The sequence below is a fragment of the Mauremys mutica genome, chromosome 11, assembly GCF_020497125.1.
Source record: "Mauremys mutica isolate MM-2020 ecotype Southern chromosome 11, ASM2049712v1, whole genome shotgun sequence".
Taxonomy (NCBI): Eukaryota; Metazoa; Chordata; order Testudines; family Geoemydidae; genus Mauremys; species Mauremys mutica.
Genome location: NC_059082.1, coordinates 71,501,361 through 71,523,468, shown reverse-complemented (window position 1 = coordinate 71,523,468; position 22,108 = coordinate 71,501,361). Strand labels below are relative to the sequence as shown.

The window sequence follows — 22,108 nt, the reverse complement described above, 5'->3', positions numbered from 1 at the left end:
TCTTAGATTTCATTCAGGATTTTGGCCCCTCCTTTTCTAAGACTTGAGTTATCCAATATCACCTGTTTAAAGTATTAAAATACAATTCGTTTCAATATAGAACAGTTTGGTGTATGCACTTTCAATCAGTTTTAATAGATGATTATGTTAAAAGCACTTAAACGCTAGAAACACTTTTTCTAACTCCAACCCCAGTTAGAAACAACCTGCTGTATTTTCCCAAGTCAGAATCTCTCTGTGATTTTGAACTCTCTGAAGAGGACATCTCACCTCCTTGCCATAGAGTTTTGTTAGCCTTCATCTGATCACATTAACTTCTGCTTGTCTCAAAGCTTCTCGATATTGTATAGAAAGAATGAGCAGAAATTTTGGGGTGGGGGGAATCAGGAAAGCTCTTTGCAGCTCCTTGTAACCTTGTGTTTCTGCCACAGTCTGTCTGGGTGAAAACGGGGACCTTACAATGGTGGAGAAGCTGGAAGCCTCATAAATGGACAGACGTGCGAGTGGCGCTGGAGCAGTTCACTGGGAACGACGGCATGCGAGATAGCATTCTGTTCATCTATTACATGTATCATGAGGAGAAGAAGGTGCATTGGAGTAGCGCAGTGCAATCCTGGTGTCCCATTTGACAAGAGGAAAACCATGACTAGATGGGGATGGGCATTGCGAGACAGGGTTTCTTGTCTAGGTCACCACTTCCAATCTGGCCCAGGCCAGTAGCAAATGAAAGTCTTTTCTCTCTGGTGGCTGTCTCAGGGTCCTGTTAGAAGTAATCCCGCTCTCAGTGGGCAAGCCACCACCAGGTTGACACCAATTAGCCATATTGTTGTCAGCCCAAAGACTGAGTGGTCATGGAGAAAGAACCAACCTTTGATACCTAGCAAGGGGGCCCTCTGAGGTAGGGTTGACACACACTGGCAGAGTGATGTAGAGGGGGTAGATAGGACCTCAGTCATCCAGGGCTGTAAGACTCTCCCCTGGTTTCATGAGCACTCCCAAACACAGTGAGGGTTTTTTCCCCAAGCAGAATGTTAGTCCTTCTGCCATCCTTACCAGGGACTGTTTGTGCAAGGTCTCCCTATTGTGTTGGCAGTGGGGGAGGCTTAATGGGAGTTTGCCTTGTTTACCAATGCCCTTTGTATTGTGCCAGTACATCCATGTGTTCCTGAACGAAGTCACCATCCTGGTTGAAGTTCTGAATGATGCCAAACACTCCTTCGCTCTCTACACGCCCGAGAGGACAAAGCAGCGGTGGCCAATTCGTCTAGCAGCCACCACGGAACAAGAAATGCACGACTGGGTAACTCTGCCAACTTTCTAACTCAGTCAGGTTACTGCCTTAAACCCTCGTTGGTGTGAGGTTTGAGCATCAGGTTTGCAACCTCTGGACTCTTTGCCTATGTCTGCACTAGCAAACACATTGGGAGGAGATTCCACTAGTACAACAAAAATTCAGCCCAAGTTTACTTGACATCATAATGAAAACACCTGCAGCTGCGTATCACGTCTAGGGCTCGTGCCAGTGTGACCAGAGTGCAGCTGACCTCATGATCACTCTTGTAGGATTTTTGTCCCCTCTAAAATCCCCTAGTGTGGACAAGGCCACAGGAACTGTGGCAGGATTAACTCAGCCCTGCCCTTCTTTGGAGGCAGACAAATGGAGTTGTGTGTGATGAGCAGGGCTACAGGCATTCAAACCATCTCAACTACTAAGGTTTGCTCAGCTCTGTGTAGATAGTCTACTTCTTATAAAGAGCTTAAACCAGTGGGACAAAACATTCCTTCACTGTTGTGCATTGATCTGTCTATCCGCCTGATTGCGTTTCTATGGCACACAAATGGCTGCATTTCAGCAGTGGTTAGAGGGAAGGAGGGAGGTGTGTGTGTACAGAGACCTTGCGAAGCACTCTGGGGATCCTGAAAGATAAATCATGCTGATAGGAATGAATCTTGACACCTTTGATCTGAACTCTGCCTTTTACAAATCTCCAAGGTGGACTAGCAGCGAGGATAACCTCCTTTCACTAGCACTAGATGACCTATGTTAAGCGAAAACCCCTTGTTCACACCATGAAATGCACCTCCTTGCTCTTTGTTCCTTCCTTATATTGTAGCTGGCTTTGCTGAGCATGTCCTGCTGTGAAAGCAGACGGATTCAAGGCCCTCCCTCCCACCAGGCCATCTGGTCTGTTACCTGCAAAGGAGACGTCTTTGTCAGTGAGCCAAGTCCTGAATTGGAGGCGACACCACACGTGATGCCATGTGACCAAATGTAAGAAGGTTTTAAAGTTCCCCTCACTACTGTGCATTTCAAGCAGCCAGAATTTTCTTTAATTCCATGTCAGCAGTTATGTGGTCGGTTGTGTGGAACGCGTTGTGAGCTGTAGATGTTAGCTGAAGACGAAGAGAGACATGGAGTTGCCTTCATTTTCATAAGTGAGATGAAGAAGTTTCCTCAGGCGACGTTTTGATGTCCACATGCTCAAGCTGCATATTAGCCAGATCTTGCAAGGTTTCCTATCTGATTTCATTGGGATGACCTGTAAGACTTGCAGGGTCGGGTGCTAAATTCTCCTACACAAATTAGTGGATGGCATTTTAAAGTAAATGAAACATTCCATTCATTAGGGCTAGATTTGAATAGCACCCAAGTGAGGGAATTCTGAATTCTGAATCCCCCATGCAGTGGCAGTAGATGCTCTCTAGTGAGGATAGCAACTGGGTTTCTATTCTAAGCATGATACTGCAGCCTTGACCACTGTAGTCCAAAAGCAAAGAGGCCCTTAATCTGCCTCAAAATTGGCAGGTTAAGGGCCAAGAAGAATTTTTGCTACTATTTGGAAGTGACTTGCACAAAGTGTTTCTGAATTATGAACCCCTTGGGTACGTCAACAGAGTAGCTGGGCAGGGTGATTCCCAGTGTGGGTAGACAGACTGGCACTAGCTCAGCTCCAGATAGCATGCTAAAAATAGCCGTGTGGCGAAAGATTGCAGCATGGACAGCGGCTCAGGGTAGCTGCTGGAGTCCAAGCCCACCTGATCCCTTGGGTCAGAACTCAGGTAGCTAGCAGTGCTGTTCTAGCTTGCTAGCTTGAGCAGAGCTAGCAGGACTCTATCTACGCTGGTTGGGAATCATACCTCCCAGCTGCAGTGTAGACATACTCTGAGAGTCTTAACGGTGGAAGGGAGAGGTGGGTGGGGTTCCACTGTGGCCATAAAGCTTGCCAGGTTGGTGCCCTTATCTACTCCTGCACACTTCCTGATCTGTAAAAGCAGGTCTTCTTTTCTACTCCCCCAGACTCCCCACTGGCATGTTCCTCTACAGTCCCTTTGCCTTCCCTACTCTTCCCTAGACACACACACACCACACCCTGCAGGGCTCCAGGTCCCCAGGAAGGGATTTCCCTCTGCTCTGCACCTCCTCACATCTGCAGACATGGGGGTCCATCCTGAGTAAGTGGAAAATAAGACTCTGCTCCTGCGGAAGGTGAGGGAATCCCCTCTGGCCTCCTGCCTTTCCCCAGTCCCATATTAGAACCATCAATCCATGTGTATTAAACCAAGGAAATTCCTAGCGGAAAAGCTCAGTGTTCACTTCACCCAGAAGGGCGAATGTCCACAGCTAACGAGTGAAAATCCCCCCCCGGTGTATCTGTTCAAAACAAATGCAATGGATCAAATCAGGAAATTCAATGTTAAACTTACACATAAATGAGGCGTTTGACAGGCTACAAACTCGCAGCTGAGGTAGCCAATTTCCTCCACCCACTGACAGTAGTCACACAAAAGGAGCATTCTTAACTGGCATCAATCGCCTTCCCCACCCTTTGGACAGAGGCCTAATGACCTACTGGCCTCCTACCCTCCCTAAGTCAGGGCTGAGGCGCAGGGAACACATGCTGTTACTGACTCCGCTATGGAGTTCATGTAAAATGTTCTCTCTCCCCCTGCAGGTTTTGGCGTCAGATTGGAGGGCATCTCCGCCTGATAGAGTGTAATAGCCATGGCATAGTTTGGGGCATAGGTTACGATCACACGGCCTGGGTTTATACTGGGGGATACGGAGGCGGCTTCATTCAAGGTAATGACACACATTTATTCTACCGGGGTGTATACGTTCCCTGGTTAACCTCCTGTGTGACACCAGCAGAACAAAAGCTTTCAATCCCCCATCTTTGTGTTGTGTCTAGTCTGTAGAATGAGGTGATGGGCATATGCTGTCTCTGCAAGGGAAGCAAGCTGTGCATCTTAACTTTGTATCTTTGGCTCAAAAATGAGCAATAAAAAGTGCATAAATGTTCCACCTGGCAAAATTTTAAACTATAGCAACTTTCTTCTTTAACATTTAACTTGGCTTTTAATCCGAGTGATTTATTGCCTGCAGGATTGGCCAGCAGCGCTGATAATATTTACATGCAATCAGATGTGAAATGTGTTTATATCTATGAGAACCAGCGGTGGAATCCAGTCACAGGATATAGCAACAGGCAAGTGTGTGTGTTTATAATGGTCAAGGGAAATGTCCGGGTGTTTTTAAACTTTTATTTCACATGTTGTCTCTAACATTTAGTGTTAAATTGAGATGGAAGGCGCATGGGCTTTGAGAGGCTAGATTTGTCAATATTCATTAAAGGATGCCTTTGTAGTCTGAGTCCTGCAATGCGTTGCACACCTCTGGGAAGGCACAAAACCTACCTGTAAACAATGCATTGAAGGATTAAGGTAATAGATCGTAAGCTCTTCAAGTCAGGAACCATGTCTGCTTGGGTGTCGTGGCGTGCTAAGCACAACGGGTCCCTGATCCTGAATGGGGCCTCTGGATTCTACATTTAATAACAATATTTAATAATCATCTAAAGACATTGGGTGGAAGTGGAAGTCAATAAGTCTCTTATTGGTGGTGGGTAGGAAAAGGTTTTTTCACCAACCTTTGAAAAGCAGCAGAATTCTCAAGATTCACCCTCCTGGTTTTTAAATGCAAACTTATCAGTTGTTTGAGATCTTCGATCAGTGTTTGGCAGGCAACTGAGCTGCAGAGCAAACCTGTTTCATTTCAGTCCCTTCTTCAAGAGAGTCTAGTGACTGAAGACAGTGTTCAGTGTCTGGACGTGGGAAGTGCTAGGCAGAGGTGAAGAGCTTTATCTTTTATCCTTCTCTCAATGTTGCTTATTCTTTATTCCTTGTACTTGTGTTGCAGAGGGCTGCCCACAGACAGGTACATGTGGAGTGACGCATCTGGCTTACAAGAATGCACAAAAGTTAACACAAAGCCTCCATCCCCGCAGTGGTCTTGGGTAAATTTTGTCTTGAAATTATTATTTTTTTCTATTTTTTATTTAAAAATAATAAAAGGATGGCCTAGGTGCTTGGGCACAGAACGGAGGTGTCAGGAGACCTGGGTTCCATTCCTGTCTCTACCGCTGAGCTGCTGAGTCACTTTAACCTCAGGTTTCCTCATCGGTACAATGGAGATGATCTTCCCTACATCCTAGGGATGCTGAGAGGATTGATTGCCCCGCCCCCAATCCAATTCCTCTTTGGGTCCTTTGTGAATCCCACCCTGAATGTTTTTAAAGTCCCTGGGGACCCAGGATGGAAGCTGTTCTCAACAGGCAAAGTTGTAATATAAATAGTATCAGAACACTCCATACAAGCAATTACAATACAAAGGATGCAGAAGAAGAGGTAAAAGGTCATCTCCCAGCTATGCCTTCACTTTCTGTTGTGCTCCTGGTCACGTTATCCTTCTGATTCTAGGTGTCTGACTGGTATATTGATTTTAACATTTCCGGTGGAACTGATCGGGAAGGCTGGCAGTATGCAGCGGACTTTCCAGCGTAAGGAGTTACCTTCTTGTACCTCACTTGGCTTGGCCTGGCCTTGCCAGGCTAACACCTGATTGCAGTGTGGTTGTAGCCAAGCAATTATTAAACCTGGTTGATTTGCACTTCAGCTTTGCTTTCATGGTGGCATCTGTGCCTTGATTCCCCCCTTTCCAAAATGAGGGGGAGAGCTGCTGACAATCAGTGTTGAGTACTTGATCGATTTGAAGTATTACTGGTCACGGTGTTTGGGGAGGAGGGGTGAAATATAAGTCCCACACAGCAAAATAAGGGCTTGCCAGTATTGTAAAGTGGCCAGGGGGTCTCCAGGGTACATAGTTATTTTCAGTTGCAAGCCAATGCCTGGTATCCTCACAATACTATGTGGTGTGAGGGAGAGCCTTTTATAGAACAGTTGCACGGAAAATAACGCTGGGCTGAAGCCGAGTCAGCACTGACAGGCTGTTGCTGAAATGTGAGGTATTTCCAAGTCCTCTCAAACGTGCATAAAACCACGTATCTTTGGCAGATCCTACCATGGCCACAAGACGATGAAGGATTTTGTACGGCGAAGACGCTGGGCCAGGTAAGGGATTGAGTTTTGGATCTAAAGTTTAGAATTCAGACATGCTCCTGTCTTAAGAGCAAGCTGTTTAGTCCCTTAAATATCTCTCCATTAACAAAGGGCAGCAGCACTGAAACCGGCACTGAAGAACCCATCTCCAGCAGGGCAGCCCATGGCTTTAGCAACCACTTAAATTGCATTTTTTCCCCCAGCCTTTGCACACAAGTGTCCCAACGTTCCCATTGTGACTGTGTGAGATCTTTAGGTAAAAGCCCTCTCGTTGCAGTTCATATTGAGGTTCCTGTCACAGGACAGATCGCCCCAAGTATCCCCTCGTGGACTGCAGTTCTACAGGCAGCCGGCCTCAGTATCCCCTTTCAAGGGGCTTCTTCAAAAACTCAAACCCTTGTGCCATTCATAGCCCTTTTCGAGTTCTGGTTTATTAAATAAACCAAAAATTCAAAATAAAGCTTTTGTAAGCTATTTATCCCCTTATTAGGACACGCTCGGGCCTTCCCTACCATAGTCTCATTTCCCCAAGTCCCAGGTTTCTCTGCTGGAGCCTACTTTCACCCAGCAGCCTCTGTACTCCAGTTCCCTGAGCCTCCTTCACTTACTGCTCATTACAGGGGACTCAGCTAAACCCCGTTCAGATGTGTCTTAGTAACCAGGGTTGGCAGGGCCCAGGTCTCTAACCCTTAAAGGGGCAGACCACCCTTTTATAGCTCCCTTTATAAATGGGGGTTAAATGATCAGGAGATGTTGTTAAAGAGTCCGCCAAGCCAGTAGGTTGCTTGTAACCATGTATAACACATGCCTCTTATGCTTAGATTGCAGGCCCTTAGGGCAATGATTGTCTTTTTGTTCTGTTTTGTTTATACAGCACCTGGCACAATGCTCTATGACTGGGGCTCCTAGGTGCTACAATACACATAACAATAGGGCTTTAACCCTCTTACAGATGGAGTCCTAATATAAATGTGACCAGCACCCCCTACTTACTAGGCAATTGCTGACTTCCCAGCAAGGCTTTACTGTAATTGGATGGAACCAGAAAAAACCAGTCACTGTATCCTGCCTTGATCAGGAAGCACCCCTGCACCCTGCTCTTTCCCAAGGGAACCTGGGGCAATTCTGAATCACTCTAGTTTTCCTCATGCACTTCCTTGTGCTAAGCTATCAAACACCCGTACTAATGAGGGACTATGAGCCTGCAAATTAAAGACTTTGATGTTTAGTGCTTGTTTTGTGGCTGCAGAGCCAACGTTTTAGGCCTCGAGCATCTCTTCCTCCCGCTCAGCGAGGCCCTGGGGCCACAAACGGTTCTGCTGTATGTCCTGTAACAAATTGAACTAAGTGCTGATGCCAAATTTCTCAACTTGCATCAGTTGTTCTAAGCCTTGAGCCCAAACGTTCCTCTTTCAGTTGCACAAATTACAATTGAAAACAAATAGGGGATTGCTTAGGGCTAGATCCTGGATTTGTGGGTTGGAGGAGAGAGAAATTCCCTGTGTTCCCGGGCTGGGTACAGGTAGACATTCTGCCTGTGGAGTCTAATGCATCCTCCCTAATTTGCAGTGCTACTTATTTCTCTAGGGAAACTAGAGCAATGTAGCTTTCTGTAATGGCCCATTAAGAGAGAACCTTTTTCTGTACTGCTTTAATGGGAGGCTGCCAGCTCTTAGCCAACAAACATGCCTCCCTCCCTCGGGATGCTCTGTTACCTTCAGACAGTCCCCTTCTGAATCAAGTCCAGCTGTCACTCCCATTGCCAGTACAGAGGAGGAAATGGACTAGCTACAGAGTTCTGTTCTCAGCAATGGATTCCCCCACAAACATGATGAAATGCTCTTCTTTATCCTGATGATCTAGGCTAGGTTTAGACAAGTAGGAAGCAAAGTGGAGTACAGCACAGACTTCTAAGAGGGCCTGTTTTTTCTTTATTAAGTTACGCTTTAAAAGAAACCCTGATAAACGTTATCCTTTGTCTAGTGCTTCAGAACTCAACCTGGAAACACAAACCTGATTGGTGTCAACCCCCTCGCAAACTGAAAATATTAGTTGCATGGTATCTCTGCTTTCCATAGTACCCATTATGTTTGAGTTATTCTGTCAGCATGGGCGCAAACTCACTCACAGGAAGTGCGTGCTCCTAAAGGGTTGTGGGGTTTTTCTCTTTAGAAAATGTAAAATAATCACCAACGGACCCTGGCTGGAAGTGCCTCCCATCACCCTGTGGGACATCGCCATAATCCCTAGTTCGGCGGCAGACAAGGAAGAATCGATAGCACTCTGGGCCGTTAGCGACAAGGGAGATGTGCTGTGCAGACTCGGAGTAACGCAGCAAAATCCAGCTGTAAGACTTTCTCCTTGCTGGCTCTCTCATATAAGTGTCATTTAAAGTGCATGTGTGTAGCGTGTGTGCGCATGTACATGCTTGTGCCACCTCAAATCACTTCACTGGGTTTTGTCTCTTGTAAACCCCCGTTAACCTACCCCATATATCTCTCTAACGCCCCTTTCCTTTACTTCCCCTTCAGTCACTGAGGGGTCTGCTCCTTCTCTTCAAACTATTGGTAGCATGTCCATCTGACTTAGATATTAAGCTGCTAAGAGCAGGAACTTGGCCAAGCTATGGCCCCCATATAGAGCCCACTGAAGTCAACGGGAGCCTTTCCATTAACTTCAGAGGGCTTTGTATTGGGCTGTGTGTTTTTTATAAGGAGCCATGCACATCTGTCGTGCCTAGTATACTTAATACTAGGTTCACATTTACCTACAGGCTATAATAGAGATTACAAAACAGTAACCTCCATCCGCTAAAGTACTTATGCATCCCTGTAATAGCAGCTGCCTCCCAAGTGCCCCCTCCTGGCCAGGGTACCTCAGTTTCCCTCTTCTTCAGGGCTCCTTAATAAACTCCACAGACAGGCTAGTGCTGGAGATGTGGCTTAGCCCTCTAGCCACCTCACAAACAAACCTAACCCTTCTGGGGGGTAACAAAGAAACAACTAAGAAGTCCCAACAAACAAAAAGGTCGAAGAACCTTTTCTTCAGCTTACCCCTGGGCTGTGTTTCCAGCCCCTTTCGAGCTACCTTTGAGTCTTTCCCCTGCTCTGGTATAGAAAACTCAGCCTCTAGCCTGATTTCCCCTGGAGTACTGTTCTCCTGGAGCCTCTCTGGTTCAGTGCCTTCCCTGGCACAGAGCAGCCAGCCTGGCCAGTCCCTGTGGTTCTGCTTCCAGACTGATCTCTGCCCCTTATTAAGGCTCAGATGTCCATTAAAGCATCAGTTGAGTCCCTGAATCAGGCCTCCCCTCTGGCTCTATAGCAAGGCCAGCTGCCCTCTATTAGGCCTGATTTTGAGGCTCTTAATGGGGCACAGGTGGGCTGGACCAGCACCCTCTCCGGCTATATCTGGGCTGCACCCCATTGGGGGCAGCATGTAGGATAGGTGTAGCTATAGACAACAGTGAAAAGCGGGCTGTGTCCCCACTGCAGCATGTAGCTACAGATGGCAGAGGGAGGCTCTGGCAGGGGGGAAGCCATGGGGAAAGGGTCTGGCAGCAGGGTGGGCACAGGACCCCACCCCCGACACTAAAAGTAGTAGCATAGATGTGGGAAGCGCTGCTTGGGTGTGTAGAGAGCCATATGGGGTACATAACCTAAGGTTCTGGTGTGCTTTTATTCCCCTAAGCTCTTCATACCTGTGCTGGGGATGGAGGGTGCCATGTATGTACCCCACATGCTGCAGTATAGACATACCCTTAAAGGGCCCAGTCCACCCTGTGACACTCCCTTTGACTTCAGAAGGATGCTTGCATGTTTAATGTTAAGCATGTGTGTAAGTGCTTTACAGGATTGGGGCCAAGTGTGCACAATTTTTGCACAAGTCATATCTAGAGCTTGTAGAAATTTCCTTTAATATAAATTTAAATGTAGACATCTCAAAACTTTGGAAAAGCCAATATGAAAAAAATCTCCAAAAATTGTTCACTAATGTTTCCTATTTTTATTACCAGTTCTATTTCAAGAAGTGTACTGTTAGGTACACCTAAAGGCATAATGCGCCTATATAAGAGTCCTGTAGAATTGAACGGAAGATTACATCCCTGCTCTAGCATAGTCTAAACAAACCAGGGAAAGGGCCTTTGTTAAGTCATATAGGGTTCTATAAAAATTACTCTTCAGTAATCCTGCATTCTGTAGGATTTTTCCTGTCAGGTGCTGATCAGCCAGCCGGCACGCTGTGTCACTCCAGTTCTGTAACAGGTGCGAGTTTCTCAAGCCATTCTTTGTCATTCACTAGGGAACATCATGGCTTCACGTGGGAACAGATCAACCCTTCATGTCGGTCTCGATTGGGGCATTCCACCAAGTCTGGGCTGTTGCGAGAGATGGCTCTACCTTCTACCGGGGTTCAGTGTCTCCAAAAAAACCTGCAGGTAAGTGCTGTGGAACAGAGCAGGTCTTCTCACAGCGAGGATGTAGTGAGCCGAACGAGCACAGGACGGTGACATTTCAATCTCACCACTGCAAAGAGTGTGAGGCTGATGCAAAGTAAACAGCTTCCTCCTCACTTATATTAACATGCTTAGGACGCCTTTAAAAGATAGGTAATGTTTACAAAACCTTGAGATGAGTTGCTTTTTGTTAGCAATGTATCTGGGTAACTTCTTGGAAGCCCAAGAGAAGTTTTACCAGCCTTGCCCACAAGGAAATGCCATTTCACATGGGTCAGCAACATTCCTCCTTAAATTCTCCAGGCCAAACGCCCTTGAGAAGGTATGGGTAGATGAAGTAGGTTCTCACTCTTTACTTCAACCATTCTGTGCCTCACTTTCCTCATCTATAAAATGAGGATAATGATACTGACCTCCTTTGAAATCCACCCATGAAAAGTGCTATGTAAGAGGTAGGTATTCTCACTGTGTATAATTCAAATGGAGAGGATTAGTGCTTTGGGAGTGCTTGACTTTGAGACAGCACTTTTCATGTCAGCCGGTCATGTTGTTGTATAGACAGAAGGGCGGGGAAGGCTTCTTGGTTCCCTCTGCTGTGAGTCACCGTGCCTTGGGTAGCTAGGTATTTCTAATGCTGCTACCTCCATGGTGTCTGAACACAAAGCTTTCTTTGGCCTATTACAATACTCTTCTTACTGCTGTTTTCTCAATGCCTCGTTCATTTATTTCCAACTTTTAGGAGACTGTTGGTACCATATTCCTTCACCTCCAAAACAAAAGTTAAAACAAGTCTCAGTAGGACGGACATCTGTGTTGGCGGTAGATAAAAATGGTGAGTTTTAAATGACAAGGACTCGGAAATGAACCAGAGATCTGACTGCTTTAAAACAAGATTCACGGCCACCTCCTCCGCCAGTGTAAATTGGCATTGCTCCATTGAAGTTAGTGGAGCTATGCTGGCTTACACCACCTGAGGATCTGTTCCTCTGAGTGTTTAGAGGGAATAGCCTTGCCTTGGCACAGTGATGGACTGGGTGAGGTAATCACTGTCTGACTCATAGGATTGTATTTGGTAACATACAGCATGGCTAGTGCCATAGATAACATGGACATAGCATCTATAACTTTTTTTTTTATTTGTTGGATTGTCACAAAGAAGAAAAATCACATCTCTCTGAGGAGCTTTGCCAGAAACCCAAAAGCATGCAGATCTGCAGGAAGAATGCCTTGCAGTGAACCATGCACATCATCCCTAGCAAACAAACTGGTGCATCATCATTAGATAAAATTAAAGGGTCCTTCCACAGAAGAAACAAGCCTTTAACTCTGCAGTGTCCTGTCTGAGAGAACTCCTTTTCCATGTTGCATTACTTCTGTACCAATGGTGTGCATGGATCTTTGTAAACCTATAATGCATGGTCCTTTCCCCAAGGAGCTTTACAAATTAGGGAGTGCACCATTATTCAGGAAGGTCAAAATAGGGTAAATAGAGAATATTAAGTTCCACACACTAGTGAAAAGTGTAACAGGATTCCATAGAAGATAAGGAAGCATTAACTGCTGATCTCTTACGAGGTTTAACTCAACAGTGCAGAGTTCATGGCTTTAATGCAGTGAGCTCATCCTACACAAGCAGAACTCCCGAACTCTGTCTAAAAGACCATCTCTCCCTTCATAGGATTTAATTGATCTATTTATAGGTAATCTCTGGTTCCGTCAGGGAATCACACCAAGCTACCCTCAAGGATCTAGTTGGGACCATGTTTCAAATAATATTCGTAAAGTTTCTGTGGGACCCCTGGATCAGGTATGTATTTAACTTTTCATTTCACTAGTTATGAATGACATAGTTAAATCATCAGTAAACACTGGTTTCTACTCCTGTTTCCCTCAGTAGAGTGATTCACATGCTGGCATCCTGACAACCTGAAAATTAACTCTGTGAAATGGTAACACAGACTCCTGCTGTCCCACTGAGACTATGCAAACAGCATGTATTGTAAACCTTCCTTGTTAAATCTCAGTGGGAATGTTTTCACTGCTAAGCTGTGCGCCTGGGTCTCATTTGTGTAGGGATGTTTGGGTTTCTCTTTGCCCAAATTAGAGCTGTTTTGCTCCAAGCAAGGTCACTGCATCCAGTCATTGGAGCTGTTTGTGCGATTGAGCCGGGTACTGTCATGGTTTTCATTTAGGGGAAGAGAGCAGCATGTGAAACACATTTTATTCTCTCTCTCTCTCTCTCTCTCTCTCAGGTTTGGGTGATAGCTGACAAAGTGCAGGGAAGCCACAGCCTAAGTTGCGGGACAGTCTGTCATCGAACAGGAGTCCAACCATTGGAACCGAAAGGGCTCTCATGGGACTACGGCATTGGGGTGAGTGCTAGGGGCACTGAAGTGCTCTAAAGTTGGTATCTACACAGTTATAGGTGGTTGGGCACTGTCTATACAGGAAGATACACCCCCTGTCTCAGCAGGCGCCTTCAAAATTTTGGATAGATGCTCATCTCCTTGTGGAAGGCAGGAAACTGGTCTTGCACCCTGTACTCTGAAATGGGAGCATTCCTTGTCTTGACTATGGAGACAGTTCCATGTCAAGTGATAGTGTCTTCAGATGTATTTGTTCTTTTTTTTTAAATTAATGAAGTGTTAGGCAATTACTGTATAGAACAGTGCATCATTTACATTATACGAATCTTTAAACTAGTGTTGGTTTTTAGTTTGAGAGCTTTGGACCCAAAATTAAACTCTTCAATGAAGACTTCAGTGACACTGTTAAAATATGTAGTTAACTGATTAGCCAAATTAAATATAATATAGCAATTAACATGGCAGCATTTTAAAAAGTAAAGCTTCTCCGTGGTCTGTGCATGATTATCCTCCATTGTCATGACGCTGCACTACTCTCTGCTGCAGTGTTTGAAGTGCAAATCTTTAAACAGTCTCGGTGAAATCCTAGCCCCTTTGAAGTCGATTGCAAAATTCCGACTTCAGTGCGGACAGGATTTCACCCAATCCCCATTATGCAGAATACTAATCCTTGTCCGGGCCTGCTCCTTTCCTTGAGCATGTCTCATCCATTTTAGATGCTCTATCCAGGAGATAGGAGTCATGGGGATGTGAGCCCCTGCAGTGTATGAACCAGGCAGGTATACACCCAGCTTCTTCTGGGAGTTGCACATACTAGGAGGTTGGGATTTTATAAGGAGTCCTTTTTCTGAGCTGACCTAGGGGGAAACTAATCCCCTGGCAGGGAATTAAGAATAAATAGCATAAAACCCTTCCTGTAAACAGAGCTCTGAATCAAATTGTGATGTTTCTTTTAAATTATATTAAAATCTCATGTAGGGTGGATGGGAGCACATTACAGTCAGAGGAAATGCAACTGAAGCTCCTAAGGCTGCTTTACATGAGACCTCTGAAGAGCATTCAGCAAACCCAACGGATCTAGAAGATGGAGAGAATGGAGGAAAGGGAAACCATTCTAAAGCCACCTTGATGGTAAACGAAGGGCAAGAAGTAGACAGAAATGCTGTTAATTGTTAGTATTTTCTGTTCTCTGTACACTGGCTGCTGCTTGTTTCCCAAGTAATTTAAAGAAAAACAAACTGTAGGACACATCAAACTCAACCCATTTCTGCTCAGAAAAAAAAAGCCTTCTGATAAAACTAATGCATTTTATAGAACTGGAATTTGCAATATGGGCATTTTAATATTTAATTTATTCTTAGACCACTAAGTTAACAGAGTATGACTTGAAAGAACTGACAGAGTTTTGACAAGAGAGACAAGGTGCTGTTTGGAGCCACAGAAATAGCCCTGTCCCCTATTTAAAGCTGCTACACAAACTCTGAATGTAACTATCTTTGCAGACTCATTTATTTTTCTGTAGAAGTCTTTAATTCCCTTCCCTACATCCCTTAACACTCACTCATCTTATACGCCACTCTCCAGTTTTAGTATTGCTCATCTTTGGGCAGGGAGGAGGATTTTAAAAATTGTATCAGTATATAGGTGATTAGTGTACAAAGAGCTCTAGTCACTGCACTAGTGTAAAATCTAGGGGCCTGATCCTGCAAACACTTATGTACATGCTTAACTTTGCTCATGTGAGTCAGCCCATTAACTTCAATGCTGCCCTTGCATTGAGCGGGGATTACTTGCATTAGTAACGTTCCACGTGAGTATAAGTGTTTGTGCGCAGGACTGGAGCAGAGGGAGTACACATTACTAAGGGCCAATTTCTGGTACCCGTTCTCATGCTGAGTAGTATCTTATTTCACAAGTGCTCCCACTGGCGTCAGCGGAACTCTTGTGGAAGAGAGTCCTAATCTCTCAGTAGGGGTGGCAGTATCTGCTTCTACATGTATCAGATATGAGGTGAAAAAACATCTTTTTAGCCTCACATTCAGCTCATCCTCCAGCAGCTCACAGCTCATGCTTTGTCCAAGTCTCCTCGAGCAAGAAACTGGAAAAATTCCTAATTCCCGACTTCATAGTGGTAGAGAGCTACAGTCACTCCGGTGAAGTCAGTGTAGACTAGCATGCATTCAGAATGGGGCTTTGCTGTTAGTTTGTACTAAATGATCTGTGCTGAACATATTTCTGGCTCTTCTAGTGAGTTAACACCTTAGTGTACATTATTCCTCAAAAGAAGGTCTAGTTCTGTGCTGCTTTAAAATTATAGTTAATCCTAAATTCTCCTCTGAACTTCTCTTATTTTAAAGCCCAATGCTGCTTGGTGCCAATCACCTCCTGCAAGGTGCTGAGCGTTCAACTCCTGTTGGTTTCAGGAGGGCACTCCACAACTTGCGGGATCAGGCTTTATCCATTGTAACTTAAAGAGGTTTTCGCTGAGGGACTAATCTTGCACACTTTGATTCAATGGGAATGTTGAGAGCAGGCTCACACCCCGAGTTTCTTAATGGTAGCACTGCAAGTTTACATTCTTTTTCCCTATATTGTGTGTGATTGTATATGGAGTTATTTTTATATAAATTGAATAGCAATGTGGCATGGTCTCACGTACTGTATTTGTAGAAGTAACTATTGCCTGTATTTAATATATATATTTTGATATTTTAATGCCAAGACACTGTTTGTCCAAACGTGAAAGATTCTTAAAGATGCTACTGTCTAACCTATTGAACTTTCCAGTATGTGATTATAGTTTGATTTTTACATCTGTGGTGTTCCAGGTGTCATAAGTGACATTATTTGCATTAATTCCTATAAATACTAGGTTACACACAGTTCTCTACGTTACACAGCAATTGTTCCAAATAAACATTAATAGCTTTACCACATATACTCTTAGTGCAGAGAAAAAGCAAGCCTAACACAGAATCTATGTCAGAAGGTCAACTTACTTTTCCTTTTGAATATCCAGTGTTTACATCGCCAATGCAAGAGTTACATACAATACCGAGTCAATAAAATATACACTAATGTAATCATGCATTTCCTCCTTTTTCCCCCCAGCACTGCCAACCCCATTTTATCTGTTGTACAACAAAAAGCTGTTTAAGGGAACAAATGCAAAATATAAAATCTATATTTGAGCACCAAATCTCTGCTCATTGAAAGTCTTCTTAAAGTAGAAAGTGACAGATGAAATTAAAATGTACATCAGCTCCATAACTGTGGGATAACTTTACTGAAATTAATTGAAGGTTGAAATGGATTTTGAAAAATGTTTATCTATCAGAAAAAAGGCTCCTGTTGTGAAATTCCCTTGAATTTGTCCAAGAGAAACTCTTGTCACTAGCTACTATTTTGAAACTAGGGGTAGCTACTTGCCTTAAGCTACAATGCTAACACTACTGGAAGAAATAAAATACCCTAGCAATTTTGTTCAGTGAGAAGCAGGTCATAGCTGACAGCAGGGCAGTAGTTACTGAGGGAAGGCATACCCTTCATATCAGATCTCTGTACCACTAGCTACCTGATACTACATTTACTGTTAAAGGTTATGCAGTATTGTTTGCCAAATGCTTTAATAACTTGTAATAATGCCCCTTTATTTACGCTAAGATTTGAATCCAGATACTGATACGCCATCTTGGCAGCTAAAATGCTGTCTGTCCCACCCCATAAAAAATCCTACAGAGAAGGATTTTAAAGTACACAGAATGCTGCTGTGGGAATCTCCATTGTAATGTACTGGTCACTGAGGAGCTTAAAAACCCCTGCAAGATTTATTAGACTCCCTTAGTGTTTGTCACTCAATATTACTTCTCTCACTTTCATTACTGTGCCTAGACAGATTCAGCAAAGCATTTAAGCACACACTTAAGTGCTTTGCTGAATCGGGGCCTATATAAACAGTCAAGAGAGCTTTTAAGAAATGGGACCAGGATCCACCACAACTAAACGGTCTGTAAATCTAGGCATAGCAAGAAAACTAGAGAGCCATGTTGTCTTCCAAAGCCTGGCTTTGTTGCCTGGCTAGTACACTGAGTTATCTATCTGGACCACATCCCCAGGAACTAGGATAACCCCACCCATATAAAATGCCTTTTACATGACATCTGAACTTGAATTGTAAGTGGGTACTCGCATAACTCTTCCCTTGTGTGTTTAAGGGGGATTAGACTCTCTTAGTGGCCCAAATTAAATTATGTTGAGGTTCTAAGAGAGGCAGCTTTGTTCCTGCTAAAGTGCTGTTTAGCAATGTGGGGCCCGGTCTCTATAAGAGATGCAGAGAGAATATTTCAGAAGTATATGGAGAGTCCTGCTGAAGAAGTAGCAGCAGCAATGTTTGAAAGGTAGGAAGTTGGGTCCATTTCTCCCCTGGCCACAAAGAATCCTACCAGAGGGGACTCACCAAAAAGAGCTGCCGAGACCTCCTTGGTGAGTTCCCCCCGATGATTGTGGGAGGCTCTGAGCCTGTGGCTCAGTGGTTCTGGCCACAGTCCTTGACAGCCAGACTACCAGGGCCTCTGTCCAGTCATAGCTGCCTCCAGGATCCCTTCAGCAGGTAAGACTGTGCAGAACAGGTACCATGGCCCCGAAACATGCACTGGGCCCAGGGATGGTGACATGCAACTCCTCTTATCCCCCCCTTTCATTTAGTTAAAACAGAGTTGTACAAAAACTAATTGACCCAGAGAGACAGGCACAAATGGCTGCGGTGTTGCTCCTGTCATGCACTTCAACATTTACTCAAACAATCCAGTATTTACATTGCAATTAAAGTATTTAAAAATCTTTCTGACCTTCATTAGCCTTTCTAGGTTGGCGGCTTCCCAGCTGCTGCAGCCATTTTCCTCCTAAGCCAGTTTTCTCCAGCTGACATAGGGATCACTGGAATTCATTTTGGGCGGTGGGGGGAGGGAGGGGAGACAACATCCTGAACATACTTATCTGCACCTGTTACATATTGGAAGCATTTGCTAAAGTGATCTGAACCTTACCGTTGCTTGTCATGTAGGCAGATGTGAATTAGGCTGAAGACTCTCTTTGGGCCAGTGGCTGGTTAGCACTTCGTTTGCAACAATGACTTTAAATGCCAGACCAAGGCTCTGGGCCCACAGGGACCTGGGGTTTTTAAAACCAAAATAGCAGGAAGGTGTCACATTATTTAGACTTGTCACAGGGCACCCACCACTTCCTCCTAGCTGCTCTGGAGAACAGCTCTCTTCCAAGTCTAACAGCTGCCCTTATGGGCTCTCAACCCATTGTCCTCTTGCTTACCACCACCCGCCCCTCACTTCAGGGGCTTCGGCTTCATAACTAAGCCCTCCAGCCAAACTACGTGGTTTCTCCTTCAGTAAGACTTTATACCCTGGGACCTGTTGCTACGGCCAGTCGTTCTCAACTTTTCCAGACTACCCTACCCCTTTCAGGAGGCTGATTTGTCTCACGTACCCCAAGTTTCACCTCACTTAAAAACTACTTGCTTACAAAATCAGACATAAAAACACAAATGAGTCACAGGCCACTATTACTGAAGAATTGCTTGCTTTCTCTTTTTTTAACCATATAATTATAAAATCAATGGGACTATAAATATTGTACTTACATGTCACTGTGAGACTTGAGTGTGCTTTTTCACTTGTGAGCCGTGTCTGAAGCCTGGGCCCAGGCGGCGGGGGCTGAAGCATGTAACTTAGTTTTGCAGGGGCCCCTGTGGCGTGGGGACCCAGGCAACTGCTCTGCTTGCCACCCCCTAATGCCAGCTCTGCACTTGCAATCCCCCTAAACCCATCACATGACCTCGCTGGGCACTGAAACCTCCAGGTTGAGAAGCACCATTCTAGATAAGTTGAATACGCTCTGGAAGAACTCTGCATACCAGCAGGTTGAAAACCACTAGTCCAGGCTATGCCACTCCATCACTGGTGGGTAGGGGAACCCAGGGCCACCCACTACTCCACATTCTAGCCCAGGGACCCTGCAACACCCAGCCAAGGTCTGCTCGGTCCCCAACCTTGCTGCGCTCTCCCGGGGCTGCTGCCTATGCCACCTCCCACCTGGGTTGCCAAGCCTTCAGGATTGTCCTGGAGTCTCCAGGAATTAAAGCTTAATCTTTAATTAAAGATTATGTCATGTGATGAAACCTCCAGGAATACGTCCAACCAAAATTAGCAACCCTACCTCCCACAGAATTTCTTCTCTACCCTGCTCTCTCCTGGGTAAGCCCTTCACGAGGGCCATATTACCAGGGGTTCTATTCTTTCCCTGGGTGCCCTCCTGCCTTCTCTAATGCAGACGAGGATGGTGGCAGACTGCCTCACTGCAGCCATTGCTGTTGCCAGTCCACACCTGCTCAGTTTTGGCTCAGGAGTTGCTTCTACAGCCTAATCCCCTCATGTGTGGCCTATCACACTAACTGGCTCTTTCTTAGCTTCCTTCACCCTTTCAGGGCTGGTGTGGGTGGATACCCCATCACACTTGTGCTTATGCAAGTTCAGCAGTTCTGGGCTTTACTACCCAAGTCTGTTGCTAGGAGAGGTACATATGATTTGCCATACCAGACCACTGAACCATCTGAAATGCCACCTCTTGGCCAGGATTGTCCTGGAGTCTCCAGGAATTAAAAATTAATCTTTAATTAAAGATTATGTCATGTGATAAAACCTCCAGGAAAACATCCAACCAAAACAGGCAACCCTCTGGCAGTCACAAACCTCTGGGGTGATATCCTGACACCACTGAAATCAATGGGAGTTTTGCCACTGATGTCAGTGAGTCCAAGATTTCATCCCTGCTTCACAAGGGGTGGGGATGCATAAATGAGGCATGTGTTCAGAAGGTCACTTGTTATCTGGGGAAAATGGATTTAAGCAGCTGATCTCTCTGGGCAAATAATCTATCAAAAATGAATATTAGCAGGTCCGCCACTTCTTTGAATCACTGCAAGGAGGCCTCACCTATGGAGGCTGCCCACGCACAAGAGGTGACCTCAGCTGGTCTCAGATTTAAAGTCTAGTTTGCCCTCGAGGCTACAGGCAACCCCACTTTCACATGATTATCGGCTGTAGTGCTGGCTCCGTTCCTTCTGCTTCATCAAGCAAAAAAAACCCATGAAAGCCCCTCAGCACCTAGCAGATTTCCTCCTTTTAACAATCTGCTTCTGCTATAGAGAGGAGGGGGTTTTGTTCACTGAAGCCTGCTTTGAAGTAGATAAGAGAAGTGAGCAGTTAAATCTTAATAATCTCTTCCCATTCATCTATAAAAAGAGAGCACAAGGGACAGAAAACACCTTGATCAGACGTTATCCATCACCCCCCTCCCCAGCAGAGCACAGTAGTAAGCTAAACTAGAGACATTACAGGCACTTGTGGGCACTGCACAATGGAACATGGTAGCCTAGATGGCTCAATGGCGTGATCTGCCATTCAAATCCCTGTGAGGGAGAGATTAGTTCAAAACAGCTCTAAGTAATGGGGTTTTTTTGGGAGGGAAAAAAGCCACTGGGAAGAGCCAGGGCCGGTGCTACCATTAAGATGAACTAGGCGGTTGTCTAGGGTGCCAAGATTTGGGGGCACCAAAAAGCGGTGCCCCCAATTTTTTTTTTTTTACAGGGGTTCCTCCCTGAGCGCGTGATCGCTGCTCCACTTCTCCCGCCTCCCAGGCTTGCAGCGCCAATCAGCTGTTTGGCGCTGCAAGCCTGGGAGGAGAATTAGAGCAGGGAGGGCGTGCTCGGGGAGGACGCGGAGCAGAGGTGAGCTGGGGTGGGGAGGTGCTGCACAGCTCCCCGGAGGGGGGGTGCCTCAGGCAGAGGGGGGGAGTGGGGAGCTGCTGCAGGGCTGGGGGGGTGGGGCACAAGGTGGAAATTTCGCCCTGGGAAGAGCTCAAGTTCAGGCGGTAGAATCCAATCCCTGCAGTTAAGGGAGCACAGTGTGTGAAATGCAACATTCATGTTCCCCGTTGCATCTGCAGCTACCGCAGACGATAGAAACATGGCTCTCTCACAGCCTGTCTCGGACACTTTATGTATGCCAGATAAAAACATTATCACACTATCAGTCCTGGCACGGTGGAATAAATATCACATTACAGGGTATTAATGGCCAAAATCTCTCCACACTGCACCAAGCATTAGAGCAGGGAGAACTCATAGGGTGTCTACATTGCAGTAAAAAATCCCATGGCACCAACGCTGAGGCCGGGCAGCTGACTCTGGCTGGAGTGGCTCCAGCTGCAGGGCTAAAAATAGCAGTGTAGCTGTTCAGGCTTGAGCTGGAGCCCAGCTCTGAGACCTGATGAGAGGAATGGGTCTCAGAGCCCAAGCCCGAGCCTGAACAGCTACACTGCTATTTTTAGCCCTGAGCCTCACGAGCCCTCGTCAGCTGACTCTGGCCAGCCGTGGCCATGCCACAAGTTTTTTATAGCAGTGTAGACACACCCATAAGGGTCAGAACGGCTTCCTGTTGCACACAGAGCACCTTGGGTTGCACAGGTTCTTCACACAACACACAACCTGTAGAACTCTTTGCCAAGGGCTGTTGTGAAGGCCAAAACTGTAACAGGGTTCAACGAAAGAACTAGAGAGGTTCCTGAAGGATAGGTCCATCAGTGGCTATTAGCCAGGATGAGCAGGGATGCAACATCATGCTTTGAGTGTCCCTAGCCTCTGCTTTGCTAGAAGCTGGGAGTGGACAACAGGGGATGGATCACTTGATGACTCCCTGTTCTGTTCATTCCCTCTGAAGCACCTGGCATTGACCATTGCCGGAAGACAGGATATTGTGCTAGATGGACCATTAGTCTGACCCAGTATGGCCGTTTTTTTGTTCTAGGGGTCTCTGCAGCTGTC

At 45.6% G+C, this 22,108-nt stretch overlaps 1 protein-coding gene across 4 annotated transcripts in view; it reads left to right on the top strand.

Annotated features, from left to right (window-relative positions):
- Positions 1-16,298, top strand: part of TECPR1 (tectonin beta-propeller repeat containing 1) — a 38,535-nt gene extending 22,237 nt beyond the window's left edge. For 3 of the 4 annotated variants that reach the window (XM_044980490.1, XM_044980492.1, XM_044980494.1), the window contains 14 exons: positions 432-587; positions 1,151-1,300; positions 2,115-2,272; positions 3,954-4,081; positions 4,385-4,487; positions 5,198-5,294; positions 5,758-5,837; positions 6,352-6,408; positions 8,569-8,743; positions 10,696-10,831; positions 11,589-11,681; positions 12,550-12,656; positions 13,102-13,221; positions 14,194-16,298. In XM_044980490.1, the coding sequence (XP_044836425.1) occupies positions 432-587; positions 1,151-1,300; positions 2,115-2,272; positions 3,954-4,081; positions 4,385-4,487; positions 5,198-5,294; positions 5,758-5,837; positions 6,352-6,408; positions 8,569-8,743; positions 10,696-10,831; positions 11,589-11,681; positions 12,550-12,656; positions 13,102-13,221; positions 14,194-14,391 (1,758 nt within the window). In that variant the 3' untranslated portion in view covers positions 14,392-16,298. The other variant, XM_044980493.1, reaches the window with a different exon arrangement.
- The last annotated feature ends 5,810 nt before the right edge of the window (positions 16,299-22,108 follow it).